General features: G+C 36.8%; 1 protein-coding gene across 3 annotated transcripts; it reads left to right on the plus strand.

The window, feature by feature from the left end:
- The first annotated feature begins 715 nt into the window (after positions 1–715).
- On the plus strand, positions 716–19,212 carry LOC105052621 (OVARIAN TUMOR DOMAIN-containing deubiquitinating enzyme 2). Of its 3 annotated transcripts, XR_833380.3 has the most exons (10): positions 716–978; positions 1,341–1,421; positions 1,533–1,578; positions 4,309–4,417; positions 7,522–7,613; positions 7,702–7,764; positions 7,870–7,988; positions 9,699–9,758; positions 18,736–18,811; positions 18,921–19,212. XR_833380.3 is itself a non-coding variant. In XM_073244576.1 (9 exons), exons 2-8 carry the CDS (start codon positions 1,357–1,359, stop codon positions 9,715–9,717), a joined length of 513 nt encoding a protein of 170 aa, XP_073100677.1. In that variant the 5' UTR covers positions 716–978; positions 1,341–1,356; the 3' UTR covers positions 9,718–9,758; positions 12,248–16,104. The 3 variants fall into 3 exon arrangements, 2 of the variants coding, with proteins under 2 accessions (XP_073100677.1, XP_010931787.1); XM_073244576.1 differs by lacking the exons at positions 18,736–18,811; positions 18,921–19,212 and adding an exon at positions 12,248–16,104; XM_010933485.4 differs by lacking the exon at positions 9,699–9,758 and having other exon boundaries at positions 719–978.
- Positions 19,213–20,604: the final 1,392 nt, after the last annotated feature.

A 20,604-nucleotide genomic window follows, 5' to 3' on the forward strand; every position in this document is an offset into this window, starting at 1 on the left:
AAATAATGAAACTCACTCTATCTTTTACTAAACTTTTTCAACATTAATAATAAACAATAATTATAATAGTACTAATACTTGTAAATAGAAAATATAGAAACTAATTATTCTTTATGAGACCAATAAAGTTATGCACACACATGATTAAGATCTTGTTTTATTCTTGAATAAATATACAGAAAACAAAGTTCAGCTTTCCAACTTTGTTTAGGCTATTCAACTAAACAACCTTTTCCTAGCTCTTAAATAAAGTCCTAAGAGGATGAAGCATATTTAAGATCTTGAAAAAATTAAAAATATTTTTTTTTAAGTTTATAAGTTTCATCTCAGATACAATTATTTTTGTAGAGGAAAGGGGAAAGATCAAAGACTGAAAATGCATAAAACCAATATTTATTTAAATAAAATTATTCAAATATATCAATTTAAATTATTTGTGAATAAAGTATAGTCTCAAAGTTTTCAAGTATCGGAGAGTGATCTACGGAGTTTTTTTTTTTTTTTTTTTTTTGGGCTCATCAAGTTATTATAGTTACATTAAATAAAATAAGAAACAAAAGTTTATCCTTTTCCTTATCAAAAAAAAGTTTATCCTTTTTTTTATTTTACTTTTTATTTTTTGTGAATTGAAATGTAAGAAAGTTGACTAATCCAGGTTATCCAAGTTATTTCGAGAACCTAATCCACGTAAATTACCTTTTTGCCGCAGCTGTCTCGGATGCCTTCGTTCGTTGTCCCTCTCCACCCCTTTTCCGGGTGCGGAGGTATCGCTGTCGCCACCAATCCTCTCTTTTTCCCCACTTGCTCACCTCTAAAGCATACAACATTCTAACCAGCCATTGGCCGCCTCCTCCTTTTTTTTGCTTCTTCCTTAAAAAAACAAAAAAATTCTACCCAGCAGTCATCTGAGGTCCCGATCCTTCGCCTGTCAAAGAAGTTTCTCCTCCTCTCCGCAGATTTTTCTTTTTCTTACGACCGGTATGGATTTAAAGATCTTGTTTTTTTTTTTCTTTTTTTTTTTTCCTCCTGGGTGTTGCTTTCGGGCTCATTTTGTTTCTTGCGTTCCATATTGATTGAGAATTTTGGATTTAATTTCATATTTCCCTAGTTTTGTCTATTTAGTTGATTCAAGAACATATTCCAGCTTTATTTTGAACATCTTGATTCAGTTTTGGGTTTTAATCATAGGGGTTTTGAGATTTTGGTTTCTTTTTGGATCTATCGAATGCTATCTTGATTTGCCTGGCTTTTTTTGGGTAGTGATTCTACTACAAGGGTTCTCTAATTTTGTTTTATGTGGTTTCTGGTTAAATTTTGAGGAGGTTGTTGTGTTGGTCCAGGTGGGAATTCAATAGAATGGAAGGAATCGTTGTGAGAAGAGTCATACCCTCCGACAATAGCTGCCTATTCAATGCTGTAGGGTGGGTTTCTTTTTAGCATTATGGTGTTGTATTTTCGCAAGTGAGGCTGTGGGTTGTTGGAGTAATTTCTTTGCTGCTCTTTTCTTTTTCTTGTTGCTTATCTTTGTGCAGGTATGTAATGGATCACGACAAGCACCGAGCTCCAGAGCTAAGACAGGTTTCTCATCTGTTTTGACAGAATTTGTCATTACAACCCAATTTCCTGTATTTTTGAACGTCTGATCCTATCACTGCTAATAGTATCAGTGCTGTTATGTTGGAATCAAACTTTTCTCTGAACACGCATCAAGAATATATTATGTACTATATATGTTTCCATCCTATATTAAACTTTCGATTTGGATTCTAAATGAGATCTACAGATGTCAGGGCAACCTAGGATTTGCTACATACCTGCAGATCTCTCATGTTTTATTATCTACTTGAATTATGAAGTTTATGGTTTTCCTCACTTCTGCCTTGTCTAATAGTACTTTCTCTTGTTTTTTATTGAAATTATACAAAAGTTAACTAGTCATTTGAGCATCCTTTTATTCCATCACACAGTTGGCATTTTCACATAAACTTTCTTTGATGACCGACCATATCTAGATGTGCTGTGGGTTTCCACCCATAAGCAATTGATGAGTTATGGATTGCATAGGGTTTGTGCCCGTCCCATTACAGTGGGCAAACATCAATTTGGTTGAATCCTCGATGTTGAGAGACCCGGTGGATAGAAAAATTTTACATGGCAAACATTTTTATATTTTTCTTTTATGTATGATCAGCATCGACCAATTAATGACCATTCAGCTACTGATTGCAGTTAGAATAGATGGCCGTGCGAAAATAATCTTATTTACTTTGACAATTGGTCTAAAATTTTGCTAGATCTGCAACTAAGACATTTTAGTTAGATAAAATTGTAAATCAGGGGGGAGCACTTGGTTCACATGGCAACTCTGCCATAATCACCACCAGCATGTGAAGCAATTGTTGACCATAAGGTGACTCCTACATGCCATTTATATCCTAAGCTTACTTTTATCTGGCCATGCTTGACCGTACACATTAAAAATACCACTAGCATTAGTCTCTATATGACCATTACCTGGTTAGAGTAATTATAGTGAGCAATCTTTATAACATTTTATGGAGTCTTATGAAATCCTGCTGATGGATTATGTTAAATGGTTTGCTGTGTGCAACTTGGACAATGGCAGTCTTGGAAAGAATGACCAGAACTGTCACTGCCAGCTAAGCTGCTAGGTGGTAGTCCCTGCATTTTTTATTTGATCGAAGCAATCCATTAATATTTATATTTTTCCCCTGATATATGTAATGAGAATCTTGATTTGAATGATGATTGAAAGGAGATAAAAAAACAAAAAAAGATCCTATTAAGATAACTGGTGTACATCTTGTGATGTATAGGTTGTTCCATTGTGTAAAGATTGTACTTTTAGATTCTTTAGAATCTCCTTCAGGGTGCCAAATGTTCCTGTGCCTCTGCTATAAGGGGCCATGGGCTGTATGTGGTCTGATGCTCAGCCCATTGTTTGGTCCCTGCCATGTCTATCAATTAAGTGCAAGGCAAGGCACTGAGGAGGACACACTGCATAGGCTAAAGAGATTGTTCTCATAAATTCCTATAAATGGTTTCCAAATGGCTGTTCTGGGTTCATACATGCTTTGTATTAGCTAGGTGGTTCTACTTTGCTGCCTTAGGGTGTTTGATTGAAGTCGCAGTATCTACTTTGCACATTCCACATTGTCTTGGCCTTTATTACATATAGCTTCATTTCCTTGTGAAACTATGTAGGGTGCATCATGAAACTATATGTCATATTGGAGAAAATAGGTTACTAGTTAACATTCCCTTCTGATCTCTCTCTCTCTCTCTCTCTCTCTCTCTCTCTCTCTTTCTCGGTATGTGTGTGTGTCTAGCCCATTCTTTACAACCAGAGTTGTTGTGGGACATAGGTACAAATGGAATGCAACTATCGGAGATGACAGATTATTTATCAGTACCAAAAAAGTTGTGAAAATGCCTCTACTAAACCACCTATATTAGATTTGCAATTTTCCTTTCTTGTTACCATCAATAGATTTATATAAATGGCACCCAGATCTTGAATTTACCAATGGACCTTTTATTACCTTTCCAATCGGTCAAACCAAGTTTTTTGCAGAACAGGTACATGCCAATAGATATGTTTGTAAATGGAAGAGATTAGCATTGGCAACTGGCCATGTTGAAGGTCTATTGCCTTTGGAACGCTAACTTCTCTCTGGGTAGCTTATACACTAGTCATTGTTCATGTATACATGTGTTGAATGTTGTTGGCACATATCCTTTGGATATTGCTTCCTTTCACACTAACCACCAGATTAATTTTTCTGATAATATGTTAGTGCTTTATCTGATCAAATGCTCATGCTTACGGATACAGGATACAGATATAGATAAAGTGCACATACGTGCACATGCTTGTTTATGTATATCTGTATGAATTTGGTTTTCATGCATTTATATACGAATTATTATTAAAGGTGGTTCCTGATTTGAATGTCATGCATTTTAGGATTGGAGCATAGATAAAAGCAAACGTGAACACAAGATATGCATACATTCATAAATATAAACACACACCCAGACACATGTATTAATGTATGCATTTGTTTTTACAAACACACATTTGGACATATCTGTTCATACATATATAACTGAACAAACAATGCCATTATACTATATGTCAGTTCTCTGCCTCGTCTGATAAAGGCATGGCCGTTCTAGTAGCCTCCTTACTGTGCTGCATTATACGATCAATTTGTACTTTGTGTATCCACCTGCTTTTCACTTTGCATGTTTTAATACATACAATAAAATTTTTGTTTGCTGAAGGTTATAGCTGCAACAGTGGCGAGTGATCCAAGAAAATATAACCAAGCATTTCTTGGAAAATCAAATGTAGAATACTGTGGCTGGATTTTGAATCCTGAGAAGTGGGGAGGTGAGATCATTACATACTCCTTTAGTGATGAGAAATTTATGATGCTGCTAACTGATTGGTAGTATTTTTTATTGTGTTGTAGCCATGAATGTTTGTAATTTTTAGGACGACAGTGAAATTATGCACAATTGAAATCCTTTTACTGCACATACTTTTCACAACTTCCAATTTTTTGCCGATTTGTTGGTTTTATATTATCTGGCTTTCATATATTGGTCCTGAATGCAACAAGTACTTACATTTATATAATGATCTGTAAATTAGGATGAAATTCTCATACCATTTGACAAGAATCAGGTTGTATCCATTTGGTTCTGGCATGACATGAACTATTGTCACCAGAATGTGCCAGGATGCTATTTTCAAAAGAATAACTCAAGTTTTGTGAAACTATATGTATAGCCGGGCATTCATGCATGTACTGAAAATGGTTTAGTCTATCTTTGATCAATCTTATGCTAGGAGCATTGTACAGCTTGTGTACGCAACCTACTATAAACCCTAGATCTCCCTTGGGGCTGTGATAAGTACAAGCCTTTGTTGATCGTGTTAAGGCAAGAGTTGTCCCAGTTGTAACCTGCAAGCAACCTGCCAGAACATGACCCATTTATGGTGAGCAAGGGTTGTTTAGTTTATTCCTTGTGAGATGATGTGCTATAATGCAAATAATTTTGTTATAAAGTAATGAGGAAGGGTTGGTTAACCAAATGAAATAGAGCAGCGGCATACAAAGAAGTTCATGTAACAAATGAAGAGGATTCAATTTGCTACTTCAAATGTTGGAACCTCAACTTAAAATAGTAAAAAGCTAGTTGATAAGATGATGCAAAGGAGAATCAATATTGTCCATTTACAAACTTTATATGTGGGGAAGGATAATAAAGAAATGGAGTTTGAAAAGTGGTGGATTTAGAAATGGAATATAAATTTGTAGCTGTAAAAAGGATAAGTGATAGGTTAATAGCTATTGACTTGGTTTTAGACCAAGAGGTTATTAGTGTTAGCACTTATTTACTGCAAGTAGGTTAGGAGGATAGAATTTAAAAGTGATTTTGGAAGGAATTGGTTGATTAATGCAAGGTATTCTAAAAGATAAAAAGGATGATTAAGCTAGCAACTTATATGGGCATGTAGCTAAGAGAGGTTTATGATGACAGGGTACATAGTGGATATTGGTTTGGGGATAGGAATTTAATGGGAGATTTGATTCTTGAGTTTGAAATGGTTTATGATCTAACAATTGCAAATGCTTACTTTAAAAAACAAGCTGAACATTTAGTTTATTTCAAAGAGCTGATAAAATTTGTTGTAGATACATTACTCTTTCCTATGAAGTAATACTTCATCTGGGTTCAAATCCTACTAAGAGGTCCGCTAGAGAGCAGAAATTTTTGAAGAAAAAATAAGATGTTTCTTTTGTCCGTTCCAGGCGATCGGAAAATAAAAAAATGGTTGATATATTGAAGATAATTACATATTTACAAAATACCGCCTCAATTCATTCTATCTCCTCAGATCTGGGATGTGATATGGTTCCGAAAGATATATCGGATATGGACAGTTCCAATAAGATTTCATTCTTGAAAAAAAAAAATTCATTTTTTGATTTATTTCATCTATTCTATAATTGGAACAAAGGGGGATACACGTTGCACCACGATCTTGAATTAGAAGAGAGATTTCAAGAAATGGCAGATCTATTCACTCTATCAATAACCGAGCTGAATCTGATGTATCATAGGGGATTTGCCTTTTCTATTGATTCCTATGGGTTGGATCAAAAAAAAAATTTAATAGCAAAATGCTAATACTAAGTAACCAAGGAGAGCTTAAAAATAATTAGGCTACTGATATTAGATGCTTTTAGTAAGTGTAAGAAAAGAAATGAAATTTCTAAATGTGCAATAGTAAGTAGGTGGAATTCTAAAGGGTGAAATTTTATATCCATCAGTCCAAGTTGAAGGTTTTAAGATATAGATTGGCTGTCTGGCAATAACCCATTCTAAAGGCTGCATGATACACCTTCAAAAATGGAAACATGATAACAGAGAAGAGTAAAAGCAAAAATTGCTGTGTTCATCTAACAGTGATGCAGAATGTCTGGCAATAACCCATTCGCTATGTCGGTAGTTTTGGTTAAAATCTCCCCGAGTGGATATAATATTTTTAACTAAAAGTGTCTTAAATATATATTGAAATAATTAAGCAGTGGTGCTGCATGGACAAGGAATTTGATACCAATTCTAAGAAGGTTCATATGAGGCTGATAGCTGGTCTTAGAATATGTGCAACCCATTTATGGATCCTTCTTGTCTTAGACTTATGCTTCATAACTCACTCCATTGTGATGATAAAAGGTTTAAAAGATGACTCTGATGAGGCAGTTATGCTAATTGTCAATGCCCAATTCTCGTGTGAGAGAACCAATACTTTTGTGAAGTGGATTGCCAATTTATAAATGTGAAAAGACTGAAGACAAGGGTTTGATCACTTCATGGATCAGTTTGCTAATTTGTTGAAAACAGTATCAGGGTGGAGCTAATTGTTTATTCTGCTTTTTAAACTATTTGCTGTGCTTCTTTGCTCTCTTCTTTTCTTCTTATTATTGCATTATTTTTGTATGAATTCATTCCCATGAACTTATAATCTCATTTCTTTAGGGTTGTGTTTTTGTGCAAGAATTCTTAAGATGCTTCTGATCATTTGAGATCTTAAATCACATACTTAGTGGCTTTACCTGATTCATGCAAAAATGAGTCGTCTTAAATATTGATGCATCTAGCCAGTAGAAGTTTTTTGGAATTCTTAAGACCTAGTGGACAAGAAATTTCTGCCTTTCTATATAGCAATAAATGGTCTGTCTAGCGGTATAGCTACAATTCATTGATTTGGTAGCACTTTTATCAACATTTAGTTTCTGCCACGAATTCTATTTTGTGCCTACTTTCAAATTTCTAGCTTGCTGTTTCTGTAAGGTTATTGCCTTGCAGTCAATTATGAGCTTATGTTCTACTTATTTATTTTCCAGTTATGTTCTATGTTGCACTTAATTGTTTACCTCCACTACATAAATTTATTTATATTTCTCTATTTACGGTCCAAAGGTGCAATTGAACTTGCAATTCTATCAGAATATTATGGACGTGAAATTGCAGCATATGATATCCAGACCACCCGTTGTGATTTGTATGGCCAGGTTTGTGGATTGCTCATGTTGGCTGCATTTGGTGGCAGATTCTCTTAAAATACTGAGTTTTCTTTACCTTTTGATACTTTTGTAACAGGATAGGAATTATCGAGAGAGGGTTATGCTTATTTATGATGGCCTGCATTATGATGCATTAGCTGTATGTTTTCCTCATGGAAGCCTAGAATAAAGTTTCTCATAAACTTACAATAGATCAAAGCATATTTGACATGTTGTCTTTTAATCTAATTTTTATATTATACAGATGTCTCCATTTGAAGGAGCACCGGAAGAGTTTGATCAAACCATTTTTACTGTTGACAATGGTCGTTCTATTGGGCATGTGGAAGGCCTCACTCTTAATCTTGTTAGGGATGCTCAGAGGTAAGAATTTTATCATCTGTTTCAAACTAAATTAGTTGGCTGGCAACATTAGTGGTTTATGTTACTTGGTATTTATTCATGTAACAGATGTTATTGCTGTTTATCATTCATTTATGCTATACCACATGGCTATTTTGATGCAAGAAAAAAGTATATCTGAGACAATGGATTAACACTCGGCCTCCTATAGGAGAAAAGAAAATGGCTAAGGATTAACATAAACTCAATTTATTCAAGGGCCTGGGTCTAATAGGTTGGTTTGCTCTTGTTCAGTCCAACACATATAGCTTGACATCTGCCTACTGGCAGCTTCTATCTGAGGGGCATATTCTTTGGGTTTCATGAATGAGGAGTGGAAGTGAGAATGATCAGTCAAATTCTGCTGCAAAGGAAGCCAAAAAGAGTTGTATCAAACAAGAACAACAGTTGGTATGGTTGCCAGAATAGTGAAGTCGCCAGAAAATTATTGGAACTGGAAGCACTAAGTGTTTAATATATTTTCATCCAAATGATTTGAAGCTTACATGAACGCTAGTGCTTCAGTTTATTATTGTTTAGTTTTGGATAAGGAAAAAGTACAAGCATAGAGTAACAATGAGCTATAAATATGGATAGAGTTGTGGTAGGTATAGATAATGGTATGAGCTCTAGAATCTTGAAAGTGATTAGAATTTCATCCCAATGCAAGAAAAATTTTTATAGAGCATGTCTTTAGATGGATTTGTCTAACGAAAAAAAGTTTGGTTGAATTGACCTTTTCAATCTTTAGGTTAAGAACTTCCAAGTTTTAACACAACAAATGCAGCACAACATATCATTGAAAAAAAAAAGAAAAGGAGGAAAACAGTTGAGGATCATTGTTCCGGGAGCCTGACTGGTGTAGCATATAGATGAAGACCATTGGAACTTGCTTCTTGTTAAATCTGCTTTTACCAATCAAACCTTGATGTTGTTTTTTAATGAGTCAAAGAGCCCTTGGTTCCACTGCTTAAGATGTATAACACAAGCAGATTGCAACAATGCTAATATTACTTTAGCAATCAGCTTCTAGCTATCAGTATAATGGAAACAAATATTTATTACTTTATAGATTATCATGTTATGCTTGTCTTTATCCTTTATCAATGCATCACAAGTAAATTTCAAGTGTATCTCTTCTTCTTCTGCAACCTTTACTGAGAGGAAGAGGGGGGGGGAGGGGGGTACCAGTCAGCATGATAAGGTGGGCGGCGGACATCACATACAGAGGTACCACTAGCATATTCTAAAATTATTGAAGTTTGTCATGCTGACTGTATTGTCAATATTTGTCTATTATATTCCCTAATTTCTTAAACTCCTAGGGCACCTTATCTCATTTGTCCTCTCCATAAGCTCATCGAGAAAAGGGGATTACTAAAAATCAATGTGATCACATTTTTTAGCCTATCCGATCCTCCTTCGTCTATCTCTACTAAGAGAGAGCACTTCGATCTCTACTAAGAGAGAGCACTTCGATCTCTACCAAGATGGAGCTCTTATCTCACTTCTCCTTCCCACATGCTCTGCAAGAATGAAATTATGAACATCAATGTAATCACATTTTTGAGACTATCCAGTGCTTTTGCCGCTCTTTTCCCAATACATTTTGGTTACTTTTCTTTCTGAAATTCTTCATCATCTATTCTCATAGCCATTTTCTTTATTATACTTGTATGCTTTTCTTGTCAGTGAATGGACCAATTGCTAAGCGAGATCTGCTCTCTGTTTTCCATGTGCACAGTTTTGGGTGTAAGTATATAGTTGCTTTTATGTTTTGTGCATTTTCTTCAAATGTTATCTATGCATTGTCAACGTGTGTCTTGGAATGCCAATTTTCAAATACCCTTCTCTCTCTCCCTCTCCCGTTTTACCCTCACTACCTCTTCAATGGTTGACAATCTCATCTATATCTTCTTGATGGTGATTCATCAACTTCATCTCCTTCCAGGCCTCTTATGTCTTGAGATGCCACTTCTCAAGCATCTTGCCTATATGCTTATCCCTCTCTTCCTCTTCTCGATGATTGACAATCTTATATTTTGATCTGCCTTTTTTAGTAGGCGAGCCATCGACCAAACCTCCTATCAAATTTTCCATGGCAATGTTTATGTGAAAGGGGCATATGTCATTTAATGTGTGATTATACTTGTTTTATTACTTTTTCCCTCCTACTAAGCAAAGTAAGCTCGCAGCTTGGTCATCTACGTACATTTTCCTTATGCATAGTCTAAAGCATTAGGAGCAATCATGTTTTTGCTCAATGTGTAAGGATGCCACTTTCTACTGTTTGTTCTCCATGGTTCTCTAGGGATGTAACTAGTTAGGCGTATGCCAGCTGTGTTGTTTCCTTTTCCTTCTTGATGAACAAAAAAAAATAATTACCTTAGATTATATTGTATTCTCGGGCCTTTTATATGATTATTTTATAGATGGCTTTTGACACTTCTTTCAGGTAGTATTAGTATGCAACAATCCTACTTTAGATATATGTTTATTTGGATAAACCATAAGTTCATCAAGATTTGTCTTTTAGTTGTTTTACTTGTCTTTATATTCGGTTATTTGGGATTCCAAATTTCAAGAAATATTTTAGGTACTCGCATGGAGATCTGCTACTAGCTCAAGGGCCTATTTGGCATCACTTTTTTATTTTTTTTATTTTTAAAAATAAAGTCATGGAAATCGAGATTAGAAAAGACATATTTGGTGCTGTTATTTTTTGTTTCCTATTTTTCAAAATTTATTTTTGTTATTTCTAGAAAAATGAAAAAAGTTTTTGCTTTCACTATTCCCAAAAACAAGGCATTCATGTCTTTTACCACTACCATTGACACCAGCTTCATCATGGCCACCATCACTACCACTGTTGCAGCCATTATCTCCACCATCATCGTCACCACTACTTTCACTGTCATTTCTATTGCTACTGACGTTGCTACCACCACTGTCGTCTTCTCCACCACTGCCACCACCATTGATGCTGCCACCATCACTACGACCCTTGCCACTATCACGCAACCACTGCCAACACGGCCTCTACCAACTCCTCATCACATAATCACCACTATAATTGATATGATCCCACATTGTTTGTTGTCCCACCACCATTGTCACTACTGCCATCACCCCCTTGCCATTGCTACATCATTAGTATAGTACCTCCATTACTGCTAGCATTACCACTACCACCTCCATTGTCTCCACAACCATTACCACCATCTCAGTTGCCACCATCATGTTTATCTCTTTAAGAATAATTAGCTATGTGAAACGTGTTTGTATTTTTAAAAATCTAAAAATAAGATATAGACAATTTCTATTTTTCATTTCTGAAATGAAAAAAAAAAATGAAAGTGATGCCAAACAGCACCTTAGAGTTATAGTTTACTTGGAAAACTAGTAAGAAAAGGGTTTTATGGCTGATCACTAAGAGGCACTGTACATGGTTTGTTTTGAAGAAAAGATTTCTTTCTTTTGGCTACTTTCTCCCCTTCTCTCTCTCTCTCTCGCCCCCTCCCTCCCCCTCTCCTTGATCTCTTTTCTGTTATTTTTAGAGTTTGGTTACATTATCTCTATTGTACATGCACTGTTTGTTGAATTTCAGATATGAGTTAGCTATTGACCCTTTTGTTGAGCTTGAAATCCTTGAGAACCTGATTCCTCCCTTCTCCATCAAAAATTGTAATGCAAATTTATTTGACATTTTAGTTTTCCCTTAATCTCAAGGATATCCCACTGTCCTTTGTACAAGTTCAAGAGAGAGAGCAATCAAATTAGACCAACCTTACTTATAAGCCTTAGTCTAGGTTGTCCAGGGCTCCAATGCATTGCAGACCATCCCTTAGGGATCTTGCATCATTCCCTCTTCCACAGTTGACAATGTCACATGTTCATTTGCAAACTTCAATTAGTGATTTGTCAACTTCATCTCCTTCTAGTCCTCCCATTTCTTAAGATGCCAACTTCTTGAGCATCTTCTCTATTATGCTCCTCTTCCTTTTTTTTTTTTGGCTCTTCTCTCTCTTTCCTCATGGTTAAAACACAAAAATGTTGTCTGCATCTTTCCGTTATTGGCTCGTTACCTTCATCTCCTCCTCTTAAGATGCTTGTGCGACATGTTAAATGCTAAAGGAGCATATGTTGACCCAGCTAGTTCAGCAACATTAGTTCCTATTGATTATTCTGTCACCCTTGATGTTTATATGATCTTATCACCTTTATTTTTCTTTGATTGTCAGTATTCTAATTGCAATAAACAGCTAAGAATGGCATACTGACTTGCTGTTATTGATGTATATTTGCCTGCCTTCTAGTGCTTTCTAGCAGGTATTCTTTCTCACCGAGTCATAAAATGTGCCATCTCAAATTTCTGTTCTAGTTGTCAATATTAAAGGAGCATATGTTGAGCCAGTGCTTTTGGCAGTAGCAAGTATAATTGATTGTTCTGTCACCCTTAATGCTTATGAACTATCACCTATATTTTCCTTTGTGTGTGTTACTATTTTTATTGAGATAAACAGCTACTAGAGGAGCTTACTAACTTGCTGTTATTGATGTATATTTGCCCAACATTAAGGTCTTTCTAGTAGGTGTGCATTACCACCATGAGTAGTAAAATGTGCCATGTAGTTGACATGATATTTTAATGGCATGAGTTCCTAGAGCACTCTTTTCTCCCAAACATTCTCTTAACTGGGGCCACTTTCCTTATAGTCGTAGGAAAAGTTCTGTTTCTTGGAAACTGCGCCACAAAATAAGCTAACTCTAATTGTTTGATTGAGTGATTAGAACATGATTAGTGGCTTGTGGGTTCACCTGAGAGTGAGATGTGGGCTTCTGTGAGAGTGCAAAACTTTGCTCCGTTTTAAGATGACCATCCAAAATTGCCAACATATCTTGCTCGTAAAGTTGTATTGGTGGTTGTGCTAGAGATCTAAATTCATATCGTGCCTTCACTAGGATTTAGGGGACCAGGGGATATTAGGGGGAGGGCTACCTTTTGCTTTTCAACCTACTAACTATGAACCTTGAACTTTTTTCCAAACAAAAAAGAGAAGAAAAAAGTTGACTATCATGTGATGATTAATTGTTATTCTAGGTATTATATTTGAAGAATGTATTTCTTTTATGCATTTCCTCTTGGTTTCAAGCATCCTTAGTTGCATGTTTGTCATCAGCTTTGAACTATTTATGGTCTAAAATAGGGTACTTGAGTTTTTCTTGTGATGTTCATTCACTCCATCCTTGCAACTGGTTTTCAATATGTGCACAATAAATTGTTTGCTCGCTCTTCACGTGATCTTTCTATCTTGCTAATATGCGTAAATAACATTGTCATCATAGAATATGATCTTCGTCTTACTCATTTTGTTAAGGAGTATTGGAGTAGAGTGGCCTAGAGGTGTAGCTAAAGCCAACCTAAAGGGCTTTAATAGGATTTAGTTTTGAGTGTATTTGGTCAAATTTTGTTAGGTTCTATTTTGTTGTTCTAGAGTCTAATAAGAGTTTCTACTAGGCATGTATTTAGGTTGGTATTGGGTGCACACTGGATCTGAGTTCTCTCCCTGTTAAGAGTTCTCACAAGAGTCAAATTAGGGAATTGTTATGTAAGCAGCTATTCCCCTTTAACTGAGGAATTTGCAAGTTACTAGTTACCTATTTTAGAGAGTTTGGGGGTACGTCCTTCGTACACATGCACTACTGTAACATCCTCCAAGCCACTCTAAGATACATGCTGGGGTAGTCAGGCCTGATATTGAGAAAAAATGGATATTGAGAGGAACTTTTCAGTTCTACTCACACGAACCTTCTTCCTCCTTTCTCTTGACACCACCCTATCCATCATCATTCTCCATTATGCTTTTTCACATGTGGAGATGCTCGACTTGGCCATGATCCGATCAACGGTCCATATCTTTGCCAACATCAACCACTACCATGTGATGGAGGAGAAGCTCTTGAAATCATCGATCCTCTCACAGCTGCTGTTGGCAATGGGGTAGGTGCAAAATATGTGGTAGTAATGAAGAGAGTGTAGATGGCGGGCTCATCAAATGCAAGGTGACAGCAGGGTCAGGACTATGATTGTTGGGCAACAAGAGTACAGAGTGGGTGGTAGCGGTGGTGTAATAGACATGGTAGCCATCAAAGGCACCACCACAGTAGCAGATGAAGCTGTGGGTGGAGGAGGTGATGTTGATGAACTCAGGAAGGAAGTAGGGTAGGGTCAAAGAGGATATGGGCAATGAGGTCGAAGGGGCCATAGTTGTGAGGCTCAATAGAGAGGGAGTGAAGGAATTGGTGTGGATGAAAAATGGGCTTGAAATAGCTATTCATTAAAGGAGGTGGGCTTGGGGTAGAGCACATCAGAGGGAGGGGGTATTGGGCTGGGCCTCATTGAAAGGGAGAGTGGGCTCAAAATGGGGCTTGCTAGAGGGGAGAGGGGACTAAGGATGGGGCTTGTTGGAGAGAAGATGATTAGGGTTTTAGGTGTTGAGTGAAATAGAGGAGAGCTTGTGAGAGAGGGGAAGGGAGTGGAACTCAATACCTTTTCTCCAAACTAGTTTCTCTCTCATGATCGGACCCGACTACCCTCCTTCCCCCAACCTTAGGAGATCTAATGCTCGTGCACGAAAGGGACCATCAAATGGTCCTTCATGTGAAGGTCCCATGCTGAACCCATTTTGGAGAGTTATAAAAGGGGAAAAAGGTGTCGTATTTGTCAAATTAAAATTGAGATTTCTTGGACGCCAATTTAGATTTGTTTACTTTTTCTGATTGAGTGATAATTGCAGAAAGTTCGCTAGCCAGTTAGTACTAATGAAAGGGAATTGTGGCTGATTGAATGATGGATCTTAGAATTGTACATAGAGTTTTTTATTGAAAGAAAGAAAGCCCCAAGGTCTCCTTCCCTTCATCCTTTTTTCCTTACATTTTTGCTCAGTTCTTCTTAGGGTAAATTACAATGACACCCCTTCAGGTTTTCACGATTTTGCACTTACCCCCCAAAAATATATTTTTTTTCAATTAGACCCCAAAAAATTGGGTTTATATTGCAATGTAGCCTAGCTGTTTATCTCTGTCAGGATCCATAAATATACGATAGTCACATGATATAACTTAAGGCAGAAAATACCAAATATGCCTTTGTTGGCTGGATTATAGTAGTGTGAGGCAATTTGGTGGGAATGGATGGAGATCACGTAGCAATCATATGAGCCCTTCTGTTCCTCTTCCTCTCTTTGTAAACAGGGCCTCCAAGAATTGTGAGAGAGAATATTTTGGGGGAGAGGGGGAGGGTGGGGAGTGGTGGACAGAAGAAAGAAAGAGGGTTCTTTTTGGAGTGAGTTAAGGATATAAGGTTGGATTTTTATGAATTACCAAAACTCCAGCCTCTAGATAGTAGAGGATGGTGGGGAGCGAGCAGGATTAGGGGGTGAGGAAGCCAGGATGTGGGATCTCAACGCCACCACGGTGGAAGAAGAGAACGATCGCTCTACCTCTACTGCTGTGGATGATGGAGAGGAGATGAAGGCGGTGCCAGGAACTGCCTCTGCCACCACTGCGGCAAACAACAAGAACAACTCCAACTCTTATCCATCGCCGGCTTGGCAAGTGCTTCAAACATGAGGAAGGCAAACGAACCGGAAGGGAGGCGGTCATTGGAGCACCATGAGTGGAGAGAGTCAGAGAGGAGACAAGAGAACGGGCAGTGGTGGGGCTTGGGAAGAGGAGAAGAAGGGAGAGTGAGGAGCCAAATTGGGAAGTCCTCTCTCCAATGGGAGGGAAATGGGGCTGGTGGGATTGGGGTTCTTCCTCGGGAGGAGTTTGAGAGCGAGAAGCCTTCCCATCTCCCCACCTTTCTACTTCTTTTCCAACTCTCTTTGGACTTGGCCTGCTTTTTGTATTGCTGGGTTGAGGGCTCAATGAAGACCTCATAGACCACAGCAAATCTCTGGCATTAGTTCATAAGCAGTTGTAGATATAGCAGTCAGGGGAGGGGCCAAGTGTAATTTTTTAAAGTTTTTGGGATGTAAATGAAAATCACAAATTGTTGGAGGGATGTTTTTGTAATTTTTTGATAGTTTTTTTTATTTTAAAATATGAGGGAAATTAGTAATTTGATAGTTGCTGTTAATGGCGTCGGACCTCCACTGGATGGTTGAGCTACATTGCAACAAAAATTTGGGGCCTAATTGAAAAATTAGAACTTTTGGGGGTAAGTGCAAATCGTGAAAATTTGAGGGGTATCACTCTAATTTATCCTTTTTCTCATCTTATTCTCTCATTCAGCTACTCTTTCTTCACATATCTTTCATTTTTCACTTTTTTCGTGATCAAGTTTATTGCTTGCTTTGATATAACACAGCTGATTATTACTGTTTTACAGATCTGAGATGAGATCAGCAGTTCTGCTGTGAATCTCTCTTTTAGCAGGCTGCTATGGAGCTGATTGGTATTATATATCTCAGATCAATTTCAGATTTGAATCAAGCATGCAGTAAAATCAGATTCTGATAGGCATTAAAATCTCAACGTGACTGTTACCTACAGTTCTCAATCCTTTACTTTTTCCTAGCAAATATAATACTGATATCACTTTTACATGCTCAGTGCATGTACCCAGACTCAAGTCCTATTAATTGTCACCGCAAGCTTATGCCAGATGGTGGTGAACCTCTATTTGATCTGATGCTAGTGAAATTGTTGGTGGGTCAACTCTATTTGAAGATCTCTTGTTCGGTAGTCACCTATGCTGGTTATGTAGCTGTTTCTCTGTTGTGCCAAGACTTCTCTCTATGCTGCTATCCTTCGCATTCATCCCTCTCATTGTGGTGTCATTATGTGGCCACTTATCTTTCTTCTTTGGCACCTGATTTTTATGTTCCTTTTAAAATCTGAACCGGGCTTCTGATGTCATAAACATGGTCTCTTTATTTCTTCGATCATTCTTTCATCTTATGCAATGCTAGAACCAACTCAGTCTCCGATTTGTGTGCCAAGGCAAAGTGTTATGCCGTGGTGACTACTTCCATAGAGGCCACTTTGATTGATCAGCTAGTTCATGACATGGGGTCTCCCTTCTATAATACTACCCTCCATCATTAAACTGCTGTTTCCACCATGGTACCAGTGTTGTCAAAGGCGCTTCAGGCACTTGCCTTGGCACTAAGGCAAGGCAAGGAGACCCTTGAGTGCCTTAACAGTACTCAAGCGAGGGAACTTTGCTGAAGCAATGCATAGGCTAGTGTCCGAGACAAAACGAGAGGCACTCTGGTGAGCAGCCCTCTAATGTCCAGCATTAGTCTTCTTTTCTCTTTTTTGGCCTATTCTTCTAAAATTCTGTTAGCTTTGCTTTAAGGGGCATCTTGGTCTGTTAGAGCCCTTATAAATTAGATGTTATTCTAAGATGTTATGTGATTTACTTTGTTTTTGTTCTGTTTGAAAACATCAAATATGGTTTAGAAAGTAGTATATCATATCTGACTTTTGAAGATATTTTAGGATGTCCAGTGGTCATATTTTTGCTACCTTCTATTTCAAAGCATGTGGTGTTTCGATGTGATGTTTTGAAAGACGTGGAGCATTATCTCCAATGTTAAAGACAATTATGATTTAGGATGTTGAAATTTGAATAATTAATTTCATGATGTTTGTGTTGTTTTGGATAGAAATGGGATTTATATCTAATACATTTATTTAACTTTTCATGGATTAGCACCTTAGTGTTTTTTTGAGGGGAGCGCCTTTTGGCAGTGTTTTTTGGAGGGGAGTGCCTTTTGGCACCTTGCACCTCAAGCAATATGGGGTTCTATTGCCTTAAGGGCATCTTTTGCTTTTGACAACCTTGCATGGCACATGCTCCAGTTATATACTAGGCATTGGATATATTTGTGCCCATTTGCCACTCTTTCTTCAAATATTCATCATTTGCTTCTTGGCTAATCTTGCCTTATTACTAAAATGCTACCAGACTAGGTCTCGTAAAATAAATAATGGCATGACAATCCCATTTCGTGCACACAAATGGTTCTCCTGCCATGTGGCGCGAGAGTATGGGTGTAAATTCCAAGAATTAGTGCAATACGTGAGATAATTGAATGTGAAGTGGCCAGGCCAGCATTAGCGGGCCCAAAAAACTTTTGCTCCATAGCATTTTCCTTGTAAAATAGGGTAACCTGTTGTTCAATATAGTTGAGGACCCGAGGTAACCCTGATTGCAACATAGAGTTGTAGATAAATTACCCAAACTCCATGCATGCAACTTTAATATTTTTATGCACATCTGATAAGCTCAACCATTAATGATTGTTACAGAATTCATGCAAGAAGCTTATATAATCGCCAAATTATTCCAGTGCTTGGGTTTGAGATAGCTGTTGGCGCTCATTATCTTACAAGACCACTTTTAAAAATTCTTGCTGATAATTGGACATTCGACAGATTAACTGAAACAAGATAAGAGAAGCCATAGAGCAGGAAAATGGGCAGTTGTTGTTTTCTAGCATGAGTAGTGTAATTCCTATAATTGTCTCTTGGTTTGACTTTCAGTGACACTTTGAATGTTAAATCGGGTGTTTATATTGCTCATTTTGGTGCTTGGATGTTAAACTTCTGAAGATAGAACATTAATACTTCTAGTATTACTTCAGTATATTTAAAATTTTATGAACTATAAATATTTAGTGAAATAGTTTGTAATTTTGCGAATGTTGCTACATTTCAGGAAGAGGAGTTATACAGACACTGCCAATTTCACCTTGCGTTGCGGGGTGTGCCAAATTGGTGTTGTTGGTCAAAAGGTTACTATTTCTTTCAGAGATTCATCACCCTTGTTCTCTTCCTTCATTTTCTTTTTGATGTCTGAACCTTGTGTTGATTTTGTTTGTATTGTCTTCTTCGGACATGCAGGAGGCTGTTGAACATGCCCAAGCTACGGGTCATGTTAATTTTCAGGAGTTTCAGTAAACTATGGAACTTTTGTATAAAAACCAGTCTCTGTAACTGATTCCTGCCCGTTCATTTCATTACTTTGATGTCTTATTTGGGCCAGAGAAAAGAAACGTTTTATGGTTAAATTCATTAGATTGAGTTTGTTGTTTTAATAATTGGAGGCCATCTGCTCTTTGTTGTAAACTTTTTTTTAAAAAAAAAAAAATACACCACTAGAATGCAACTCTTTTAAATGTTCCAGTGTGATTAACCAGCTATATTTGCTGAAGTGATTAACCAACTATGTAATCGGTTCTGCTAATGAAGGTGCAACAAGCATTCCATGTTTGGTAATAGGTGAGAGGGAGTTGGTTGTAGTTTGGTTTGGGTTAAAATGAATCATTTTGCTCTACTAATCGTGGATTAAGTCTAAGGTGTTTGATTCAAGAATCAATAATGTTTCAGAAATGCTATGCATGAATTGACGAGTTACTGGATGTTTTGGTTACAACATATGTCATTTTCATGGAGAACAGACCTATTTATATTAGAAGATTTAAATGTTTTTAATGCCTTGCTGGCCCATGGATCTCTATTAGTTGAAGCAGGTTGACGATGCTTCAATTTTTGCTTTCTATTGCGGCTGCAACTTGCGTTGAGCTAATCACACAGGTTGCTTCGGGCTGGCCGGTGTGTTCTCTTACCTTAGAGATGGATTGGGTTGAAAATTGTTAACGGAATTCAATTTCGAATTGTGTTTATGTTGCAGACTTGTAAGAGGGCTGCCGCATCAACTCAAAATAGACTCAGTTTATTTTAACATTATATGGCTTGAATGCCGTGTAACCTAAAACTCCATGAATTGTGCTGTAAAGGGGCTGGTCAAGCGCTACATGGCATCAATTTTTTCTTTTACAGACTAAAAAATGATTTTTTTAATTTTAAAAATATAATTATGTTTGTATAGATAATTATTTTCTAGCAATAAATATGATGATGGCAGCGGAGATCATGATTATAGCAGCTAAGGTAATGATAGTGTTGGTAGTTCATAGTGTTGGTGGTAGAACTGATGATAGTGTGGTGAAGGTAATGATGATAGTTAGCGGGTCTATTCTGGTGGTAGCACCAACAATATAGCATGGTTGATAATAATGATAATTATGTGTGATCAAGATAATGATGATGGTGTCCACAGCAACAACAATAACAATAATATGATGGATGCATCAATAATACGATGAAGATAGCAATTATTCGGTGGCGGCTACAATGGTGGCAACAATGGTCATGGAAGCAAAGTGACAGGTTTGATGTTGAAAGCAATATTAATGGTGATGATTAAAAATTAAATTTTTATTTTTTAAAAATATTAAAAGGAGTGATTTTTTAGTTTTTGAAAATAATAAATTGAAAAAATTGATAACAAAGCAGGCATACTAAGCATCATTTTTGTCTCAATTTTTATAATTTTATTTCAAAAATAAAAATTAGAAATAAAAAGCCTGGGAAATAGGCCCTAAGTTTTTTATTGTGTATATATTTCACCTTTTCAAGTTAAATTTGGAATCTATATAATTTAATAATGTAGGCACATATATCTTTATGTTTTGAATTTTAAAAATTTTTATTTATGTTACTATGCATAATTTATTTATGCAAC

This window comes from Elaeis guineensis, chromosome 10 (assembly GCF_000442705.2).
Source record: "Elaeis guineensis isolate ETL-2024a chromosome 10, EG11, whole genome shotgun sequence".
NCBI classification, from domain to species: Eukaryota; Viridiplantae; Streptophyta; class Magnoliopsida; order Arecales; family Arecaceae; genus Elaeis; species Elaeis guineensis.

What these genes read in the sequence shown, in the direction of transcription:
- LOC105052621 (XM_010933485.4), top strand. Translation starts at nt 1,357, where the DNA reads ATGGAAGGAATCGTTGTGAGAAGAGTCATACCCTCCGACAATAGCTGC. An exon ending in GTTGTGATTTGTATGGCCAG is followed by an intron (nt 7,614 to 7,701) that starts GTTTGTGGATTG and finishes CTTTTGTAACAG; the next exon opens with GATAGGAATTATCGAGAGAG. An exon ending in CTTGTTAGGGATGCTCAGAG is followed by an intron (nt 7,989 to 18,735) that starts GTAAGAATTTTA and finishes GCTACATTTCAG; the next exon opens with GAAGAGGAGTTATACAGACA.